Raw genomic sequence first — 23,551 nt, 5'->3', positions numbered from 1 at the left:
GCTCCTGTGGCAGCTCCTCCACCCTGGGTGGATGCGCTTTCCCACACTGTCCAAGATTTGGCGGCAGCATCTTCGGCTTTTCAGTCGATGTTGCGCAGTGACGTGCCCTCCAGGGCATCTAAACGCTCAGTCATGGCGCAGGCTGCGCATCTTTCGGATTCTGAGGGGTCCTCGGATGATGGTGAGGTGCAGGATGACTCAACCTCAGATGCCTCAGTCCAGGAGGTAGACACTAAGTCTTCCATCAATGTGCGGGCTCTGGTTAAGGCGGTGCGGGCCATTCTTCTGATTGAGGATGAGGCACCCGCTCCCAAGTCGAGGTATCCTAGTTTTAAAAAAGCTAAGGTTACTTCTGCAGCGTTCCCCTTGTCTGATCAGTTGACTGATCACATGGCGGTGGCCTGGCAGACACCCAGTAAGCGTTTCCTGCCACAGAAACGCTTGGCGTCCAATTATCCATTCCCGGAAGCGCATTGTAAGAAATGGGAAACTCCGCCTGCAGTCGATTCCCATGTAACACGCCTCACCAGGAGTGCTACTTTGCCATTGCCGTCTATATCCTCGCTGAAGGATCCTACGGACAGGAAGGTGGAGACTTGTCTAAAGTCTATTTATTCTCTCTCAGGGGCTGTAGCCCGGCCGTCCATGGCCATCTCCTGGGTGGCCAAGGCCATTGAGGGGTGGGCCAACGCCTTGGAGGACACGTTTACGGATGAAGCTCTGGACGTCCAGAGGGCGTTGTTAGGACAGATGAGAGATGCCACCTCCTACATTGGAGAAGCATCGTTGGATGCTAGCCTGTTGACCTCTAGGGTTTCGGCGGCAGCAGTGTCTGCTCGTAGATCCTTGTGGTTGCGGTCTTGGAGAGCAGACGCGGATTTAAAGAAAGGCTTGGAGGCCTTACCTTTTAATGGAGAATTACTATTTGGTCCGGACCTGGACAAAATAGTAGATACCCTGGCAAAATCCAAGTCAGCCTTCCTCCCTTCAGCTACTACACCTGCTAAGGTCCGGAGCTCGGCCTTTCGTTCCTTTCGGGTTCAGGGCAAGGCAAAGGGTCAGTCCTTCCCGAGGCAGTCCGCACCCAAGACCGCCTCAAAGCCAAAAAAGCAAGCCTGGAGTGCTAGGCGCCCTTCTTCCAAGCAAGAAGATAAGCCTTCTGCGTGATGGGACGGGCCTCCCTCTGGGGGACCCCAGAGTGGGAGGCCGACTTCTTCAATTCGCCCAGTGCTGGCACAATACCACCACGGATGCCTGGGTGCGAGAAGTGGTCTCCCAGGGGTACGCCCTGTCTTTTCGGCACAGGCCGCCTTGCCAGTTTTTTTGCACAAGTCCTTCTCAGGACAAAACCAAGGCCTTGCAGGTTCAGGAAGCCATAGAAGCCTTGCTGACGGTGGGGGTCATTATACCCGTACCACAGTCTCAACGTGGGATGGGGTATTACTCTACGCTGTTTCTGGTGCAGAAACCCAATGGCTCTCATCGCCCCATCCTCAATTTGAAGTCCCTGAACAGGTTTCTCAGGGTTCCCAAATTCAGGATGGAAACTTTGCATTCCATCATTCTGGCAATGGAACCGGGGGACTATATGGTCTCCCTGGCTATCCAGAACGCCTACCTCCATGTGCCTATAGCAACATCGCACCAACGGTTTCTGCGGTTTGCTATTCTCCACAACCACTACCAATTCAGGGCTCTACCCTTTGGTCTCTCCACGGCACCAAGGGTATTTACCAAGGTGATGGCGGTCATGGCGGCTCACCTTTGGAGCCAGGGAATACGGTTGCTACCGTATCTAGACGACCTCCTCTTGCTGGCAAGCTCCCCGGAGGTACTGATCCAGCATCTCCACCTGACGGTCGCTTGTCTACAGGCGCACGGCTGGTTGATCAACTGGAAGAAGTCCTCCCTCATCCCATCACAGCGGATGGTTCATTTGGGGGCTCTGCTGGACTCTCGTCAGCAACTGATTTTTCTGACTCCAGAGAAGGTCTCCTCCTTACAGCTGCGGATTCACAGTTGTCTGAGCAGTGGCAGAGTGTTGGTGCACTCAGCGATGAGAGTTTTGGGGTCCATGGTGTCGGCATTCAACATGGTGGAGTTTGCCCAGTTCCATTCCAGGCCCCTGCAGGGGCTGATTCTTTCGGAATGGAACGGATTGCCACACAGGATCCGCTCTCAGATGCTGGTGTTGTCCTCGGAGGTGCGTCTGTCCCTAGCCTGGTGGCTGCAGACGGCTCATCTCCTAGAGGGGCGCCCCTTTTGGATCCCGGAATGGGTTCTGCTCACGACAGATGCCAGTCTCCGGGGTTGGGGGGCGGTGACAGGCTCCTTGTCACTTCAGGGTCGTTGGTCGACGGAGGAAGCGATTCTTCCCATCAACATCCTGGAACTGCGGGCAGTATACAGAGCCCTGCAGTCGTCCGGCACCGCTCTTCACGGAAGGGCCGTTCAAGTGCAGTCAGAAAACGCCACCACGGTGGCGTACATCAATCACCAGGGAGGGACTCGCAGTCGAGCTGCGATGTCGGAGGTGTCCCGCGTTCTGGCTTGGGCGGAGCGCTATCTTCCAGCTCTCTCGGCAGTTTTCATCCCAGGAGTCCTCAATTGGGAGGCAGACTTCCTCAGCCGTTACGACGTGCATCCCGGGGAATGGTCGCTTCATCCAGAGGTATTCCATCTACTCGTGGACAAGTGGGGGCTGCCAGAGCTGGACCTGATGGCGTCCCGTCACAATCACAATCTGCCTGTGTACGGGTCAAGGACAAGGGACGCAGGCGCAAGTCTGATAGACGTGCTGTCGGTGAAATGGCTGTTTCAACTGGCTTACTTGTTCCCTCCGATATCTCTGCTGCCTCGGGTCCTGCGCAAGTTCAAACAAGACGGAGGCACACTGATCCTGGTGGCCCCAGCGTGGCCCAGAAGGCCGTGGTACTCCGATCTGCGGAGCCTGTCCATCGACGCTCCGTACCTCCTACCTCAACGGCGGGACCTGTTGTCTCAGGGGCCCTGTCTTCACCCGGATCTGGGTCGACTATCTTTGACGGCGTGGCTCTTGAGACAGCCGTCCTGAGGTCTCTGGGTTTTTCTAGCTCCGTTATTACCACCATGCTGAGGGCGCGCAAGCCTGCTTCCGCGAGGATCTATCACAGAGTGTGGCACACTTACTTTCAGTGGTGCGAGGCCAGAAACTATGATCCCCAGGTGTTCCGGGTTTCGCGTATTCTGGCTTTCCTTCAGTCGGGTTTGGACTTAGGATTACGTCTTTCTTCGCTGAAGGTGCACGTGTCTGCTCTGTCGGTGTGGTTACAGCGCAGGATCGCTGCTATGCCGGACGTACACACCATTTTCCAGGGAGTTTTGAGAATCCAGCCTCCCTTTGTGCCACCTGTGGCCCCGTGGGATTTGGCGGTGGTTCTTCGGGCCTTACAGGGTCCGCCTTTTGAGCCCTTGGAGTCAGTGGAGCTCAAGTGGCTAACTTTTAAAACTGTTTTCCTCTTGGCAATTGCTTCTGCCAGGAGGGTTTCAGATTTGGGGGCGCTTTCTTGTCGTCCCCCTTTTCTGATTTTTCATCAGGACAGAGCGGTGCTTCGCACTCGTCCTGATTTCCTGCCTAAGGTGGTTTCCAGGTTCCACATTAATCAGGAAATTGTTGTACCAGCCTTTCAGTCGCCTGATCTTTCGGCTGGGGAGACTTCATTAGACGTTGTCCGTGCACTCCAGGTTTATGTGGACCGGACTAGTTCTGTGAGGAAGTCGGATTCTTTGTTTATCCTCTTTGGTTTTCACAAGAGGGGTTGGCCTGCCAACAAACAGACTCTAGCCCGTTGGCTTCGTTCTGTTATTATTGAGGCTTATATGCAGGAGGGTTTACCTGTTCCAGCCTCTGTTAAGGCTCATTCCACTCGGTCTGTGGGCCCTTCTTGGGCTGCTAGCCGTGGCGCCTCTGCTGTTCAGCTCTGTCTTCCATTCAGACCTTTTTGAGGTTCTATGCGTTTGACACCTTTGCCTCTCAGGATGCATCCTTTGGGCGCCGGGTTCTCCTATCAGCACAGGAGCGTCCCCGCCCTTAGTAGGACTGCTTTGGGACATCCCCAAGGTCACCCTGTGGACCCCTATGGACCCTGAAGTAGAAAACAAGAGATATGGTAAGAACTTACCTTTGTTATCTCTGTTTCTACGAAATCCATAGGGTCCACAGGGCACCCGCCCTGACGCACCTGGCTTCATATGGGCTCTGTGACTGGTCGCCGGTTTTCCGTCTCCCATCTCTGTGAATATGGTTCTTGTGTGTTCCAGTCTTCCTTCTCTCTGTTTCGTCTCCTCCTCCGGCCTGGGCTGCTTACCAACTGAGGTGCCTGTGGCTCGGGGGCGGGGTATAGGGGAGGTTGGACCCAAGTGCATCCTGGGAGCAGCTAAAAGCTTTAACTCCGTGGTGCCCGAGGATCCAGGATCCAGCTATACCCCCAAGGTCACCCTGTGGACCCTATGGACTTTGTAGAAACAGAGATAACAAAGGGAAGTTCTTACCATATCTCTTGTTTTCAGACTGAACATAGGCCCTCATTCAGAGCCGTACGCTCTGAGCAGAGCGCACGCTCTGAATGAGGGCCGGCCTCCATGAAAATGGAGCGTCCTCCTGGACGCTCGTATAGCTGTGGGTCACCACCCACAGGCTATACGAGCGTGCATTTTGATGGCCGCGATGGTCGTGACCATCGCGACCATCGAAACTGCGAGCCGGAGCCTGCGGTTGAGGTTTTCAACCGCAAGCTCCGGAGTGATTTTGGCTCTATCAGAGCCAAAATCACTCCCACTGACATCACTAGTGATGTCAGTGGGCCGGCTTCTGACGGGAGGCGTTCCCGTGGGAACGCCCCGTCAGGGAGGCACGCCTACCAAAGGGGGCGTGCTGTCAATCAACATCGACAGCACACCCCCTTTGATCAGACACAACGAGCGAAGGACTTTCCTTCGCTCGTCGCGTCTGGCGCATGCGCACGACGGAGCTCCCTCCGTCGTGCGCATGCTCAGTCCAGAACATCGACCCACTTGCGAGCGGACAGCCGCTCGCGAGTGGGTCTGAATCAGGCCCATAGTCTCTAACTGCATTTAAGACTCTCTCTGAATAAGTCTGTAATTACATAGATCCAAGATGGGAAGGAGAGAATATTGTTTTGAGGAGTTTTTCCCCGGCTAAATCTCAGCAAGTGCTCTGTCATTGTTGTAATGTTTTTGTGGCCTCCAGTCTCTGTCTCACGGGAGCTGTCTGAAGAACAGGAGAATATTCAGACCCAGCTACATCGCCAATACAGCGAGGAGTACTACACCTACAGCAATGTGCCCTGGAAGATCTACATCAGGAAGGAGGTGAAGTGGTCTGCTAAACAGTACTGTATACTGCACTCACGGTTTTACATCGCAAGATCAGCACAATGGCTTTGATGGCTAACCATTACACCAGGCGGATTACAGTATATAGTGCAGTGTAGCAGGACCAGCACAATATCTGGTGCAGTGTAGCAGGACCAGCACAATATATGGTGCAGTGTAGCAGAGCCAGCACAATATATGGTGCAGTGTAGCAGAGCCAGCACAATATATGGTGCAGTGTAGCAGTACCAGCACAATATATGGTGCAGTGTAGCAGAGCCAGCACAATATATGGTGCAGTGTAGCAGGACCAGCACAATATAAGGTGCAGTGTAGCAGAGCCAGCACAATATATTGTGCAGTGTAGCAGGAACAGCACAATATATGGTGCAGTGTAGCAGAGCCAGCACAATATGTGGTGCAGTGTAGTTAGTAGGACCAGCACAATATATGGTGCAGTGTAGTTAGTAGGACCAGCACAATATGTGGTGCAGTGTAGTTAGTAGGACCAGCACAATATATGGTGCAGTGTAGGTAGTAGGACCAGCACAATATATGGTGCAGTGTAGTTAGTAGGACCAGCACAATATATGGTGCAGTGTAGTTAGTAGGACCAGCACAATATGTGGTGCAGTGTAGTTAGTAGGACCAGCACAATATATGGTGCAGTGTAGTTAGTAGGACCAGCACAATATATGGTGTAGTGTAGCAGAGCTTGCACAATATATGGTGCAGTTTAGTTAGTAGGACCAGCACGATATATGGTGCAGTGTAGCAGAGCCAGCACGATATATGGTGCAGTGTAGTTAGTAGGACCAGCACAATATATGGTGCAGTGTAGTTAGTAGGACCAGCACAATATATGGTGCAGTGTAGCAGGAGTAAAGCCTAGTACACACTGGGGGTGATGTGTGTACTAAGCGATGACGGACGCGTTGGGCCCGTGGGGGGTGCCAGCATCGTAAGTGCATACACACTTGCCGATGCCGACAACTACGGCGAGTGGGGGAGCAGGGCCATTCTACATTCGGCAGCATGGCATCACTAACGATATCCCCAGATTGAGCTGCATGTACAGACGACTGGGGATATCGTTAACGATGCATGGGAGAGCGCATCGTTCATAGTGCATACACACTGGACGAATTAAACAATATATCGATCAAAGATGTCGTTATGGTTCATATTCTTTCAAAGATATCGTCCAGTGTGCACAGGGCTTAAGACCAGCATGCATTCTATATTTACTAGCAGTGCACATATACTATAATGAAATGAATGCTTTGATTGGGGTGGGAATCTATGTAATCACCTGTTGAGGTGGCCATGTAAGGTAGTTTATGAGGCCGACATCTGTCCTCTGGTTCTCCAGTTATACTTCTCTCAACAGCACTGTTCACAGACCATCTCACAATTCATAAGACTGGGAAGGGCTGGTGGGTGTAATGTTCCTCATTCAGCACTATAACGTTACTGAATATTATGCTTCAACTATTATTTATGTACTTATCCTTTAGGTATTATACATTTGTGCCAATATCAGGAGTTGTAGGAGTAAGGAACGCATTTCCATTGGGAATATCACCATTATTAGACGTGGAGGACGTATATGGAACCTCTTTATAATACTTATTGTTTGAGCCAAAATGACAATGATTATATTCATTACATTAACCTTATGCCCCAGTGCCCAGCTGTATAATGCATTAAAGTGTTGGAAATACCGGTAAAACAGTTTTGGTAGCTGAAAGAAAATCTAAGCTGTTTGAAAGTTGTAGCCGTGGATGAGTATATGTGTTCTCTTTCTATAAATACTTTGTCAAAGTGCAGATGTTGAATGTTTTGATTGGTTAATGGAACAATGTTTCGGGAAGATGTCTTATAGTTATAACGCATTGTATCCCTCGGCAGGTTTTCTACCCTAGAGACAGCTTCAACAACCCTCTCATCCTGGACCTCATCTTCAAGCAGGTGAGGACCAAATGTTCAGATTTCTCTTTGACCAAATGACAGATTGTCCACAGTGAGACACTGCAAACATTCACCGTTACAACCAAGGACACACTGGGGCTGCTGAGCAGCCCTGGCAGTCCCCCTGTGCGTGCGCCCGCAAAAGGGGAGTTGCCTCGCCTCACGGGGGCATGACATGAGTCATGGGGGCCTGGTCCCGTGGCACGCCCCCCGTCTTTCAGTATCCCCGGCCGAGCAGAGGCGGAGTTGCTCAGCCAGGGTTTGACACCAGACTGGCCCATCTGGCCATCAGCCCTTCTGGCATTTGCCAGAAGTGCCAGATGGGCAGTCTGGCCCTGCTTCCAACTTTCCTTCACCTCTCATCTTCATCGCTTCATAGGCCTGATTCTGAGTCACACGCAGAAGTGCACGCAGCAGCGTCTTTTGGCGGTCGCCAGCCTGCGACCTTATGCAAATGCCTCTAAATACTCCTTCCCTTGTTTACATACGTTTGGCCAAATGTGCAAGGGCTGAGACGCCCATTTTCAGCGTCCATACATGCAGTAATACCGATTGGTGCCTCCTTAGATGCTAGCATCATTGGTCCATTGAAACTTGCACAAGTCCTATGGCAGGTGCAGTGTCACCATCTGACCACGATCTCCTATGTTTGCGGCTGTGTGGTTGGGAATGCAGCTGTTTGCAATGACAATCTCACGGCTCTCCCATTACACACCCACTGAACGGACCATATGTGCGTGCATCTCTAGCCACCTCCTGCTCACGGCCATCACTTTTCCACATCATTTCTGATACCGTGCACCTCGATCGCAATAGCGCCTTTGTGCGTACACTCTGCGTAAGGCATGCGCCGTAGGTGTGTTCAGAATTTTTTTTCTCTAAGCGCAGTTGCGAAAAAAATCACTCAGCTACATGGACTTCGGCATTTCGTGCGAATTGCGTGTTGCCTTCCTGGTTCTGCAAACAGCCTCAGACCACCCAGGTGAATGGAGTGGGATTGCCACCTTTTTGAATAGATTTTGTTTTTGTGCCAGGTTTTTCGCAAACCTCTGGAACGTTGTTACGTAGTATCAGAATTTGCTCAGAACTAAAACTGGAAGCTGGGAGACTCAGGGATTATAATGACACAATCACAAAATCCTTGGTGTGATACTGCTGTGTGTATTTATTCATGTAGTAGCCGGGAGTATGTCTGATTTCTGACTGATGGAAATGTGACCTTTATTTTACTGACTGTCAATAACTTTATTGATGGTTGACGACTGTAGAACAGAGGCAAGATGGATGCTTGCGCCCGGCATCCATTCACTGGCGGTGACCATTACATTGCACTTTTCCCCACCCGCGGGACACTGAGACTCGCGAGTGGGGCTGGCACCTGCAGGTTGTTTTAGCGGAGCGCCGTGCCGGGGGCAAGATGCTTTTTGCCCTTTAGAAATAGGGAAGGGCGCGGCGCCCTGCTAAAACAGCCTAGCAAGAGACGCTAGCTATGTAATGTGTATTTGTTGCTATACGACTACCAGTAAAAGTGAAATAGGTATAGTGAAGTTTTGCAAAAGTTCTGGCAAAACTGTAATGCATGAGACCTCTTTATTAACAGATACACAGTCTGCGACGTTCACAGGTTCATTATAAGTCCACAAAATACTATAAAGCAACAATACCAGGCCTCAGATTCTCATCATATACATCTCTGTGATACAGGGGCGTTTCTAGAGAGAAGCGGACTGAGCTGTGCGCGGCCAGCGTCGGAGTTATAGACTCTGGGCACTAGAGTGTGCTCAGAGTCTATAGTGTATGCACAGGTCACCGGGAAAATTGCCACGGCAGCCATTTTCCCTGTACTGCGCATACGCAAATGACGGGAAAATGGCTGCCACGGCCATTTTCCAGTCATTTTACAGCACCGCACGCCCGCGCCGACGTGGGACTTCGGAGAGGTATGTAATATTATGGGTGCATGGTGTGCGGTTCAGGGCCCCCCTGGACCCAGGGGCCCGTGTTCCCCGCACACCCTGCACCCATTATAGATACGACCCTGCTGTGACAAGCCTCCCCCCTCCATCACTAAACACTGTCCACCATCTTCTACCTCAGGTCATCAGTGACACTCTGTCTGAGAGCTGTATCAGGATCACCAAGGAGGAGAGACAGAGGATGAGATCCTTACTCGGTGAGCTGGGCCTGCACCTTTTATGTCCATTTTCTTTACTATTTTTTTTCCTTGTTCTTTTCCAACCACATATTTATCCCAGGAAATAAAGTAGGGGGTATATGACAGGAGCACAGTTATTCAATGGCATATTCACTGCCCATGAGCAAACAGTGACATTATAAATACACCCCTGTACATCGCAGCAGAACAGCTAAATTGGGGGCTTATAGCCTAACATTGCTCCTGCAATTAGATTTGTCAAAAGCTCCCCCCAGTGATTATACCATCTTCATATAAATAATATGTTTTAGGTTACAGCTTCTTCCCTTCCAGAGCTGGCAATGTTTCATGGAAATATCAGAGATTTATGTTTTTGCAAGGCATTCTGAGAGTTGTAGTGGACCAGCAGCTGACTAGAAAACGGTTGCCTATAGTCTTATCTCCGTCTACATACATTGCAGAGCTATCTCTCCTTCTCTTTCTTCCTTATTCATAAAAGTATGAGTCTATTTACTAAGGCTTGGGTGGAGATAAAGTACCAGCCAATCAGCTCCTAACTGCCATGTCACAGGCTGTGTTTGAAAAATGAGTTAGGAGCTGGTTGGCTGGTACTTTATCTCCGTTCACTTTATCTCCATGGAAGGCTTAGTAAATATACACATATATTTCTTTTGAAATAACTCAGAGCAAGGAGTAGCACATATCAAAGTACTGATCCGAATGATCAAGTGGAGTTAAAACAAATTGAGTGCAGTCTTTTTATCAGTGATGGGTAGCAGGTCAGTTCTACATGCAGCCCACCCAGTCTTCACCAGTGGTGCCCAGCTCCTTCCTTCTTTATAGTCAGATCTGTTTGTCTTAAGGCTCCCATACATCAGCAATCGTGCAATTTGCAATCGATTGTGTATAAAAATCTTTCCCTTTTTCAATTGTTTGTGGCATTTCTGCAATCTGCAATCGATTGAAAAAGGGAAAGATTTTTATACACAATCGATTGCAAATTGCACGATTGCTGCAATCAATTGCTGATGTATGGGGGCCTTTAGCTTGAAACACGTGTATAAAATGCCTGCTGATATATTACAAATAGGTGTCTCTAAAGGCCCCCATACATCAGAGATTGATTGCAGCAATCGTGCAATTCGCAATCGATTGTGTATAAAAATCTTTCCCTTTTTCAATCGATTGCAGAATTGCCACAATCTATTGAAAAAGGAAAAGACTTTTACACACAATCGATTGCAAATTGCACGATTGCTGCAATCAATCTCTGATGTATGAGGGCCTTTACATTGATTACATTTATTGTTTTTAACATCTTACTGAGATTAAGGGTAAAGCGCAGCCATTTTGAAGGTTAGAGGGCTAGAGGTTAGAGGGCTAGAGGTCAAGGTGCCCACGCACATACCGACTTTTCATCCAATTTGGCCGATTTCGACGAATCGTGACGACAGATCATGTAAAAAATGGCCAAATCGTGTGTTTCTACTCTTGATCATGATGCCGATGTGCGTCCCTGCTTCGACGTACCTTGCATCTTCAGATCTGCCGTGCTGTAGGGCAGATTAGCCAATCTGGGATACAATGCACTGGCTGCAAGATAGATCTTAAGTCAGATTGGACATTTTTAACTCCAAATCGTGACCATGACTGCCTGGGGAGAGTTCAGGGAAAATCGTGTACATCGGCTGATTGGGAGCAAATCGGTATGTGTGTAGGCACCATTAGAGGGCCAGAGGTTAGAGGGCTAGAGGTTAGAGGGCCAGAGATTAGAGGGCCCATGCAATGTGTATCATGTGTCGCCCATCACTGACTATATGCTAAAAATGTGTTTCCGTTAGCATGTCTTTGGAATACTTCTTGTGCCACAAATTATGATAATTGCTGAGTTAAAAACACTTATTATTATTATTATTATTATTATTAATTATCATCCTATATTCATATGGTGCCACAAGAGGTCCGCTGTGCCATATGTAAATCCCAACTGCCGCCTTCAATAAATAGGATATGGGAGAAGTTTATCAAATCTTCTAAAGAAGAAAAGTGGAGGATTTTCCAATAGCAACCAATCAGCAGACAACTATCATTTATCTAGTACATTCTATAAAATGATAGCAAGAAGTAGAGATGTGCGCCGTGCCATTTTTTGCTGGTTTTGGTTCTAATTCGTCTGCCGATTTTGGTTTTGCCAAAATGCCGTGATTGGTTTTGGTTTGGGATTTTTTTGGACAAAAAAAAAAAAGCTAAAATCACATAATTTGTTCCTAGAGTATTATTAACTTCAATAACATTAATTTCCACTCAATTTTGACCACCTCACAGCTCACAATATTGTTCCCCAATATAAGCCAAAGGCTGTCTGGCTAAACGAAGAAATAGAGCAGCGGCACAAATACACGGCAGTTATTTATGTTTAAAAATGTTTTGCAAATTAGTAATGTGATCAATCAGCCTCTTTGTTGAGCAGTTCCCCCAAATCTCCCCAACCATAAGAACAGCGTTCCGTACTGCGGGTCGGATACAGTGCAAGTTACAGTGAGCGTTGGATACAGGTCGGGTCGCATACAGGGCCTGATTCAGCACGGATCGCTATTCTGCTTATACGCACGCAATACAGTTGCTAATATCAGCGGTGACATGTAAATGTTTGCATTCGTATTGCGATCACAGCCTGACATAATGACGCCCACTTCCCCTTACACACATCCATATACTTGGGCAAGATAACGAAATAATCAATAACATTGAGTAACATCGGACCTCACTCAGGAATTGCTTATTTCAGGGCGTGCTAGGCCTCAGGCTGCGTATGATATCGCAGTGGATAATTTATGCACGTCCATGCAACGCGGTTGAAACGCACTGGCACGCCGGCGTTGTCCTCAGTGTGGGGGTGCCACTGGTGTTAGCCATGTGGGGGTGCCGGTGATGGCAGCCGTGCGGGGTTGCGGCAGTGTCCTTAGTGTGGGAGTGCAGGAGTGCCGACAGTGCTCTCAATGTCAGCACTGTCGGCAGTGTTCTGAGTGCGGAAGTGCCGGCGTTGTCGGCAGTGCAGGGGTGCCGGCGGTGCCCTCAGTCAGGGGTTGCTGACGGTGTCGGCAGTGCTGGGGTGCAGCGGTGTCGGCACTGCGTGGGGTGCCAGCACTGCAGGTGGTGGTGTCCTCGGTGCGGTGGGGGCCACTATCTTGCATTCGTTTGCCCCATTGAAGTCTATGGGGAAACGCTGATTGGCTGAGAGCCATGACAGACGGCTCTCAGCCAATCAGCGGTTACCCCATTGATGTCAATGGGACTTTTGAAATTGGTGCCCAAGCCAAAACCACAAGATCCGATAGCGGGATCTCGAGGTATTGGCACTGGTGGGGATCTGAGGCAGACAGGGTGATCCGAGCTGCGGCTCGGATTGCCTCAGATCCCGGTAGTTCGGGCATGTTCGGATACCAAGGAATCCGTCCCTTTCATCTCTAGCAAGAACCTGATTGGTTGCTACGGGAAATGCCTCCACTTGTCCTCTTTATAAGGTTTAAATAAATCTCCTCCATAATCTCTGCATTTTGTACAGTGAGCTGTTAGAACATTTAAGTATGTGTAAGTTTAAGGCACATGAGTTGTAGGTGTCACGGCAGAGAGCTGTGGGAATGGATAGTGCTGTATGTAGGCCAGCTTCACTTGTCTTGTAATAGTAACATGGAGTAAGAGGGGCCTATCGTCTCCTTGTGAAACTCTATTCCCAGCTATAAATACAAGCAGAGCTTTTCCATTTGACATGTCTGCGTTTCACCTCTGCAGCGGAATACAGGGTGGACTCCTTGAACGCCATCGCAGATGAGACCGTGAAAAAGAAGGTTGTAACGACCGCCCGAGAAGAGTGGGAAGTGTATTTCTCACGGCTCTTCCCAGCTGCGGTAAGAAGAGGGGAGAGGGAGGTTTATTCAACCCGTGGTGCAAAGAGCACTAATTAGCCACCAGTTACTGCCACTAATGAGATGTCAGTCTGCGGGAGGGGTACAAGGTACACCAATTGGATCAGTTGCCTGCTGCTATACATTAGGTTACATCAGTCTTGGCTGTGTATAAGCTTTGCAGTCACTGAGTCTCAGTCAATTTGTGGCCTCCAACCGCGCTGGTTCTTGTATTTTATTTAGTAATTATAGTAAATTCTGGCCATTTTTTATTCATCATTCCATTTGATAAAATTAAGATTTGGTGAATGTATCCATTTTTTAGTGTGACGATATTTTAGTATATCTATATATTAAATTTCTATGAGAGAAAGGAAAGCGCTGAGCCTGTCCCTGTGCTGGCCTTCTGTCTCAGGCTGCTTACAGTCAAGGTCGGGTGAGTTGTGAGTGTGTTTTCTGAGAGAGGTAACTTTGCTGACGGAAGATTTGTAAATGACAGCAATGACGAGCTGCCGCATGACTGATTATACAGGTACCCACACAACTGATGGTACAGTATCATTGGGCATTAAATCTCCTCATTTTGCGCCATGCCCACACTAGAACATGGTGTCTGATGAAGTTGCCTCAGAACAAGCCCACAAGTTATTTGACATTGATAGTTTCAGTGACTGCCTGTTTCCCTGTACAGGGCAGCGTTGGCACCGGTGTACAGATTCTCGGGGTTTCTCATACCGGGATAAAGCTCCTGAAGATGCTGAAGAGTGGCGGCTCCACCCCAGAGCAGATAAGGGTCCTGAGGAGTTACAGGTGTGGGCAAATTTCATATCTATTACCAACCCTCAGTGTTTCCCAAACACTGGGCCTAATTCAGGGATGCACAGAATTGCAGAGCTGCACACAAGTGGCTTTGCAATTCCGTCTGTCTGGAGGAGTCTGTAGGAAACAGACATCTCCTTGCTGCATCTGCGTGATCCCAGCAACCATCACAACCGAGGCTGCGGGAGCTGAAACTTACCACAGCCTGGCTGGGTCCTGGTCACTTGCGAGGCCAGGAAATCTGCGTCCGCCGACCCTGGCCTCATCCCTCCTGGAAAACGGGGGCCTGTTTCTGGGTACATACTTGTGGGGGGGCTAATTTTTTTTTAACTTGCCCTGGGCTCCAAATACCCTAGTTACGCCACTGACTCACACCAACTCAGATTTTAACAACATCCATTCTTGAGCACAGATGATTAAATCAAAATGTATGAGGTACAAATGAAACCACCTGTGCTCAAGCATGGGTATCCGTAACACAAGGATTGTTAGGACTGCTAGGGTGTTTTGGGGGCCAAGTTTTGGAAACACTGGTGTACATGGTTTGGCAGGATAGAGGTAGTCACCACTAGAGGGCAGAATTACGACCAAAGCTTTGGGCCTGATTCAGAGGTGAACGCTCTGACCCGAGCGCTCGCTCTGAATCAGGGCCCTCCTACCTTTTTTTGGAGCATCCTCATGGACGCTCGCATAGCTGTGGGTTACCACCCACAGCTATAGCGAGCGTCCATAATGATGGTCGCGATGGTCTTGACCATCGCGACCATTGGGCTTGCAACGGAGACCCTCTATCAGAGCCAAAATCACTCCCACTGACATCACTAGTGATGTCAGTGGGGCCGGCTTGAGACGGTAGGCGTTCCCATGGGAACGCCTCCGTCTGGCAGGCACGCCCACCAAAGGGGGTATGCTGTCAATCAACATTGACAGCACGCCCCCTTTGGTGCGAGACCCGGAGCGATGGTGAGCCCGTCGCTCGCCGGGTCTCGCGCATGCGCACGACCTGCCGCTCGCGAGCGGGTCTGAATGACCCCCTTTGACTCCTTTCCCCCAGCTCCTTCATCGGCCCTTCTCGCTGTACTGCCAGTTTCCACTTGCGCTAACTAAGGACGATAGACACATAGGGGCTGAATCAAGTCCGAAAGGCCCATTTATTAAGGATCGCATTTTGCAATGCGATCAGGGCATGCAGTACCGCCCATGATCGCATTGCAAAATGTGATCATACCGGCCGAATGTATGACCCGACACATGCAGGGAGACGGGCTTCGAAAAGACCCGTCCCTGCGATGTGGCCGGAGCGCATTCCGGGCTGCTGCGCATGCGCAGTCCCGCGGACTGCACATGAGCAGCGCTCAATGCCGGCGGAGGGATCTGGAAGATCCCTCCGCCGGCTGAAATGCGGGTAAGTGCCCATAGGACACAGTGGCTAACGCTATCTTCAGATAGCGTTAGCTGCTGGGGCCAATATTGGGAATGCTTTGCATTCCCGATATTGATACATTTGGCAGCATCGCATCCCCCATAGAAACCTGTGGGGGAGGCGGCTGCCGGCGGCAATGGAGGGATCGCAGCAGGTATCGGAGATACCTGCTGCGGTCCCTCCTTCATACATTCGGGGGATACTTAGTATTTGAGGTAAACCCCTGAAAACAGGTGTTTTCGGGGAATTTACCTCAAATGCACTTTAATAAATGGGCCCCCATATGCGAACAGATCACATGGATTTCTGCAAACTGCGCATGCGCCAAACAGTGCAAACGCGCATGGACGGGGATTGAAAGTGCGGACAGCTAGATTAGTCTGTCGAAAATTGGGCATTTCTCGGTGGCAATTGGGTCATCTCGTGAAAATGTCATGGATGTGTAGGTTCGTTTGGAACTTGTGGATGGAAATGGGCTGCCTGCTTCAGTCTGTTTTGCACCCAGCATGGAGTTGGTGCACGTCCAGATACTATTTATGACAACTGTGGACAAAACAGTTTGTGAGCCGGCCATTTGCATGAAGACGGACGGATAATTGGCATTGGCGGGCAGATTCTCCGATAAGGTAGCGAGCGGGCCTCCGCAGCCAGATGTTACAGCCGCCGCAGACGCGACCGACTCAGATTCAGCCCATAGAGCTGATGTCCAGCAGTGCATACATATTTGTCTTAGCCCAATGCAATACATAAAATGCCACATTTATTCCTTTTTAGGATAGTTTATCATTGTTCTAACTGCGCCTATACGGTTGAATAGGTTGCAGAAAAGAAGCCACTTGACTTGTCCTCTCAACACCTGAACATAATTTCTTCATAACATATACTGTCCTTATGTTCTTTGTTCTTCCTCCTTGTAGTTACACAGACATCATGTTTGTCACTGTACTCTCCAAGAACATGCTGGAGTTCAACCTGACCAATGAGAAACTTATACTCTTCTCCTCGAGGTCCAGTCAGGTGAAGAGTATGATAGATTGCTTCTTAATGGAGCTGAAGAAGGTGAGTAGCCAGTGGTGGGCTGAGTATATGAGTCAGACCCATGGTGTTATCCTTAATCCAGGATGTCTGGTGGAAGGTTCCCGAGCTGTACGGCTTCAGAGCTACATCCCTGGACTTCCTTTGTAATTGGTGTAGGGGACTTTTATGCACCTTCTGTTGATGGTCTTCACTTGTACTCATGGGCTTCTTTGTATCTCTAGTGCTCCTAGAATTTAGTAATAAAAAGACCGGGACAACCATGTAACTAGAAGATTGCTCCGGCTATAAATTCCACCCCATACTTACTTTTAGATCCGACTTAGCCTGCCAATTTGGGTTCATCAGTTTACGATATATTATATATTATGGGGAAATAACTGGGGGTTAAAGACTTTGGGAGGAAAAGAAAAAGGGGACTGTCTCGAAAATCAGGACACATGGCGCTCAATATCTGTCCTCCTCCAAGATGGACCTTCTGCAGAAGAACCTATAGATTTTTGCAAAGCTTACTGCGTATTGTATTTTTCTATTTTTATTTTATAGCAAAAATTAGTCATTTTATTTTTCTTATTTTATTTCAGGATTCCAACTATGTGGTTGCTGTGCAGAATTATGTAACGGAAGACAAGAGTTTTCTGAGTTTCCATAAAGGAGACATCATCCGACTGCAGTCGTTAGAAGGGCTACAAAAAGGTCAGTGCCATAGGCATGATCGGTGATTGCAATGCAGAATATGTTACGCACGGGATGTTGGGCCCAGAGATGTTGAAGCCTTGAGACTAAGATCCACATAATGGGTTTTATTGCCGTCCTCCACGACTATGTAAGCAACTGTGCAGCTTTATGCAGCCAATGTTAATTTTTTGCTACATGGTCTTTACTATCTACCACTTTTCCCCAATAACATATTGAAAGAGGATCATGAGCATTTGTGTGGCTTACTAATTACTAACACAAGGTATAGCCACTCATATTGCTGAGGGCAATGTCAGTTGTGTCCCTGAATATCTGTATAATAATGTGCTGGTTGTTCCGTCCCCTACATGTATTCACAGTGGGAGCCAGGGCTTGCACCATTTGTCCAACGATTCCCACTGTAGCACGATGGGACAGACCTTAGCTGGAGGACCGCTTTGCACCGGGAAGGGAAGAGTATATAGCGGGGAGGGGGTGGAACAGAGTGGCGGTAAAGAGGGACGGGGCAGTGGGTGGACTGAGGTAACCCAGTATATACCAGGTCCCCTTGCTAGTGAATCTGCCTATTTAACCAAACATAACATAACCAAACCTTTGCAAAGACTGACCCAAACTCCAACTTCTTGCTGAGCACTTTGGGGGACGTGGACTAAACCGTGGTCCGTGGCCAAAGCAGCTATTGAGCATGTTGAGGTGTGTCAGATGCATGGACTATTTTTTTCTGAACATTTGATTGAGATTAAGAAAGAAAATTCCTGCCCTTAAGTCCTACAAGATAAATGCGCGCCAGCTAATGGAGGATTAATGTATATATGGCTTCCCGGTCCTCTAACTATCTTTGTGAATTTTCATGCTGCACTATGGATCCTCGAATAGGCCAAAACTATGGCTGTGTTGTAAGGAAGAAAGTGATGTATTTGGAGGAACTGAAACGCGGCACCCAGGATTTTGGTGGGTTTTTGTGGCATGTCTCCTGCACTTTCCGTGTGCTAAGATCTAGCCCCCGTGTGCATGAATGACGGCTGGCCTTTCCTCCCCTGTCACTGTCTGAACAGATTTCTGAATTTGTGTGTGATACATTTGTGTTCCTTCTGTCCTTACATTTTTCCAAAATACCACATATACAATACACTGCCAGACAATGCCAACTGATACCAGTCGTCCTGCAGGTTGGAAGTTTGGGGCCATTCACGGCCGGGCAGGCTTGGTCCCGGCAGAGTGCGCTCAGCCGGTGGCAGCTCCGGATTTTGTGAACCTCCCAGCTGACAGGAAGGAGGAGCCGCGAAACCGGCAGAGCCGAGCGGCCGCGTCAGCGGCGGTGGCCGTAGCCGTTGCCTCCACAGCTGTAGCTCATGAATTCGACAAGAAAATGGACGTAAGTTTGAATTCATTTAAACTGAATTTTATCTATTTATTCCTGCGCTGCTAGAATTTATATTTAAGTTTTGTTTGTTACTACTAGAATCTATATGGGAGTCTCGTGTCTATTCATCTACTTATAGTATTAATATATGAGGGTCTTATATTGTCATTTTATAGAACTTATATACGAGGGTCTGTTCTCTGATGTATCAAGCAGCAAGGGGACCACTGGAGAAGTTACCATTAGCAACCAATCAGCTTCTACCTATAATTTTATAGAATGTACTTTATAAATGATAGGTTGATGCTGATTGGTTGCCATGGGTAACTTCTCCACTCTATTCCCTGCTGGATACATCTCCCCTTCATCTATTATGAGAATGTATCATTGAGCGTATCTCATCCCTTCCAGGGCTCGCCCACTCCGAGTGAATACGCCGAGAGTTTGGACGAGTACACGGAGGCCGACACCTCGGAGGTTACGTTACAGGGCAGTGGATATAACTTGATGGAATTTGCCAAGAAGTACTTCCGGGAGGGCCAGAGGATGGCGGCACAAGAGGAGCAGGCCAAGAAATCGCCAGGGTGTGTAGAAGATCATGCCACTAGAATATGGCCTGGTGGTAGGTGTGCCCCTGCCACATAAAACGCGGTAACACAACTATTTTATCTCTTACTCCAGAGAATCTTCCAAAGTGGGTTCAAAAAAGAGTCACGAGTCCAGAGACCCTTCTGACATGTTCAAGTTTTCCAAGGTCAGTGAGGAGATGTATTGCAAGATATTACACTGAGCGAAGTCTTCCCAATCCCTGCCAGGCCTGGGAGGGTACCGGCAGCATGTCTAGAGCAGAGACATACTTGGGCATATTTCTCCCTTTAGACATTTTTATAATTCTCTTTTGTATATTAAGGAGAAGACATAGCTGGTACACTCCAGACGATGTGCCCGATATGTCACTTCGATCCGCTGGATCGGACGACATATTGCCTAGCGTGTACCCTGCATAACTGACCGAGATCGCCACAGCGAACAGATCGATCTGTCTGTCGACAGGCCGCAGTTTCCGTGAAATGGGCGAGAGTCATGTGAGTGTCATGGGCGGCTTATCCAACTTCCATGCGTGATCTTAGCGTGCGGACGGAGGTGAGACGTCTGTTTCTGACGCATCTTAGGCACCTAGGATGTGGCTGCTTCAAGTCTAGATACTAATGATGAGGGCATTGTGAATGTGGATATTTCACATGTCGACATAACGTTCATGTCGACAGTCTGGTGTCACTTTGCATAATGTCAGTGCGCTTCTCTACCTGCAGGTGTTCACAGGACAGTAATACCTGCTACTGCGTCCTATATTTACTTGGTCAGCATTGATGGCACCTTATAAATACATTTTAACACAGTAAGAATGCTGATAATGCAGGGGGTCTTATATAACTGATGCCCGCCAGCCGTTTATCCACGGACAAGGCTGGGAATGATTCTTGCTGTTCTCTGTCTCTTGTGTAGAACCCCATTCAGGAATCCCTCATCGAGTTCAGTGACAGCGGCATGAACAAATTAGCCTCAGAACTCTTCCTAGGTAAGATTAAGGCTCTGCCCAACAAAATCGCACAGCGATGGGATAGAACACAGGTTTATTAAAAAATGAAACATTACAATTCTTGGCACTTGTATTAATTATTTGAGAATAAATGATATTGTCGCTTATCAATAAAGTTATTAAGAATTGATTGTTATCATGCACCTGTCACCTAAACTAATATCAGGCCGTACAAACAGCCAATATGAATAACACCGGAGGTGTGATACGGAGGGGGAAAGTTATATAAGGGTCATTTCTCAATTATGCTGAGTGTTAATAGCTGTACCTTGCAATTGGGCAGTATTGTTGATATTACATTTTTCATAAGTGTGTGTGACATTGACAAGTACAATTTACTAAGATGGGAGTTCTATTAAGAAGTGATGTTGCCCATAGCAACCAATCAGATTCTACTTCTCATTTATCTAGCACCTTCTAGAAGATAATACTTGGAATCTGATTGGTTGTTATGGGCAACATCACTTCTTAATAGAACTCCCATCTTAGTAAATTTACCCCAAGGACTGAATTATACAGTATTATTTTATTTTTATTTTATATTTCTGACTGATGGTTTAGTCACCCAGCGGAATGTTGGTGTCGTCCACATAATACAATAATCTCTCCATTCTTTATATCTCATGAAGCCGTGATGAAGTTCATGGGGGACGCTCCTCTGAAGGGTCAGTCTGAGCAGGACGTGGTGTCCTCCATCCTGAAGGTATCACTCACTTGTGTTCATTGGGCCTGATTTAGAGACGGACTCAATGCATGTGCACCTGCATACTCTCACAGATCGCAGTTACTATTCTATCCTAATGCCTCCCAAAGCACACCCGAGCAATAGGGCCTTCTCATATACGTACGATGACGTGCAACAGCGCAAACATCGGTAACATCATCGCACAGCAGGCAGTCACACAGTCTGAGCAGCCAGAGACACGGTAGCTCTCCTGACAGGCATAAATCGCAATGTAATCGCTGCGCGTGCACAGTGCCACGTTCGCGCCTGCGCATTAGCAAACAATGACTTGATCTGGGTAAAAACCGCCATTGCGTCCGTCTCTGAATCACGCCCATTGATAAATGATCATCATTCATGTAATTAGCGTACTGCATGTCCTTGCCCCCTCCTAATACCATCTGTCCGCTGCTGGCTATACAGAGCATCTATACCTAACATTCAATGTCAGGGGGCAGCGTTGCTTTCCATTAACACGCAGGCGGTCGCTGACTGCCGGTCACTTATCATTGCAGCTTTGCGGGGACCATGAGGTGCTGAAAGATGAGGGGTATTGCCAAATCATCAAACAGATAACGGACAACTCCAGCTCCAAAACGTAAGTACTTTGCTTCTGGCTCATAAGGGAACGTTATATTTATAAGACAGTAAACTAAAGTAATGCTGCACCTTAATGCATTAAAGTTATTATCCAGTTCTGCAAGAACTAGTAAGTCAGTTTTTCATTCATAGGAAGAGAATAGAAGAGAGGTCACACCTCTCGGCATTACACAGGCTAGATCAGATTTAGTTTTATGTCCTTAGATGGGAGACATGGACTCAGGTCGCTCCCTAAAGCTAACCCTCCCCCTCCGCAGCTAACTCTAAGGGCGCCCCGGACTTACTTTGTTTGGGCCGGCGTCCTTCGGCGTTTCGGCTTCGGGATTAAGATAGGTGTCGGTATTTTGACGCCTATCTTAAGTCCCTTGTCGGGATTCGGATGTCGGTATTGAGACCGGCGGCCTCATAACTACATCCCAAAGAGGACTTTATTATTTTGGTGACTTCTAGTGGCAGCTCCAGAGGTGGGACTGCAGCCCAGTCCAAATTTCAAATAGGGGAGCCACACCAACTGCCAGTGAGTTCTGGCCGGCAGTGCTTGCCAGTGTTTGGAGTGGCAGTTGGTGTGGCTCGCCCATTCAGCTTATTACCAAGCGACTGCTTGATTGCAGCTTCTGCTTGGGTAGTAAACTGATTTAGCTTGCGCTGTGCCAGGGGCTGTGGCTGGTGGGAACGGCGGCAACAATTTTCTTAGTGTCGATTCTCGCAGGATAAGTCCTGCAACCCATGGTACGGTGTCTGTATGCCCCAATGAACTCATCAAGAACAATTTTATTTTTTTCATCTACATTTTCAGTCTGCAACCTCCATACGAATTAAATGCAAACTTACAATCATAAAAATAAAGGTTTGGGGTTGTGGGTGTCGCAATGAAGTTAGAGACTTTGGGTGCAAACCTACTAAGCAATATCTGTGCCGGTGATCTCCAACCTGATTTGTTCTTTAGTGACAGCTGTCAGCGAGGATGGCGGCTCCTATACATCCTTACTGCCTATCACAGATGTTCGGAGGTCCTGAAGCCGTACCTGTTCAAATTCCTCCAAGATACATGCCGAAGCCCGGGCCTGCACTTCCAAGGTAACTAATTAGCGCATACATGCCAGCATTCCACTATATAATCTCCAGGAATGTTCTGATGCTGGATACTTTTGGTACCACCGGTTACTTGTTCTGTTGGACCTCTATTTACTCGGTTTTATGTCACATGTTTACGTTTACCAGGGATCGCCAAAGCTTGTGAGCAAAACCTGCGTAAAACCCTGCAGTATGGAGGGCGATCTGAGTACCCCAGCGCAATGGAGCTAAAAGCCATGGTGGTAAGTGGTCACTTCAACGACATTAGTAGGGAGCCAACAAATGGGAAACACTATAGCGCTGTGTGATTGGTACTTTTTAACTTTTTTTTGTGGTCTGCTGCCCATTTACAGCTGCTTAAGGGGCCTATTTATCATCAAATATTTGAGGTATATTCCCCCAAAACACCTGTTTTCGGGGGATATCCATCCACAAATATTAATATCCAATATCTGCTGCAGCTTCTACGGGGGTTGCTACGCTGTCAGATTTACCAAGTTTGGCCCCCGCAGTTTACGCCATCTGATGGTGGCGTTAGCCGCTGTAGCCTATAGGCTAAACTTTGCAAAAATTACCCGGAGAGGGAACACTCCCCGGCAATGTCTGACGCACATACGTGGACATTAGACTGCGCACGCACAGGAGTCCCGCTAGAGGAATGAAAAGACCGCTGGTCAGCGGCAGCAGCTTCCCTGGACCCCCAGCCAGCCCAGCACATTGTCCATCAAGCTCTGGCCCAGATAATTATTACCACCTCCCCCTTCCCCTCTCGGCGCCCCAGTCATCAAACATTGCACCAGCCCTATGGAG

The 23,551-nt window shown here is 48.4% G+C and overlaps 1 protein-coding gene across 1 annotated transcript in view; it reads left to right on the top strand.

Moving 5' to 3' along the window:
* The window catches only part of MYO15A (myosin XVA), a 174,778-nt gene that overhangs the window by 127,838 nt on the left and 23,389 nt on the right, over positions 1-23,551 (top strand). Inside the window, 16 exon segments of the mRNA XM_088448112.1 lie at positions 5,249-5,370; positions 7,285-7,344; positions 9,442-9,517; positions 13,292-13,407; positions 14,096-14,214; positions 16,564-16,705; positions 17,266-17,363; positions 18,243-18,331; positions 18,550-18,755; positions 19,155-19,327; positions 19,425-19,497; positions 20,250-20,322; positions 20,973-21,046; positions 21,583-21,665; positions 22,614-22,744; positions 22,889-22,983. Of these exon segments, the coding sequence (XP_088304238.1) occupies positions 5,249-5,370; positions 7,285-7,344; positions 9,442-9,517; positions 13,292-13,407; positions 14,096-14,214; positions 16,564-16,705; positions 17,266-17,363; positions 18,243-18,331; positions 18,550-18,755; positions 19,155-19,327; positions 19,425-19,497; positions 20,250-20,322; positions 20,973-21,046; positions 21,583-21,665; positions 22,614-22,744; positions 22,889-22,983 (1,730 nt within the window).

This window comes from Taudactylus pleione, unplaced genomic scaffold (assembly GCF_031769625.1).
Source record: "Taudactylus pleione unplaced genomic scaffold, aTauple2 ptg000451l, whole genome shotgun sequence".
Lineage (NCBI taxonomy): Eukaryota > Metazoa > Chordata > Amphibia > Anura > Myobatrachidae > Taudactylus > Taudactylus pleione.
Note: the sequence above shows the minus strand (reverse complement) of the source record. Positions and strands in the feature narration are given on the sequence as shown.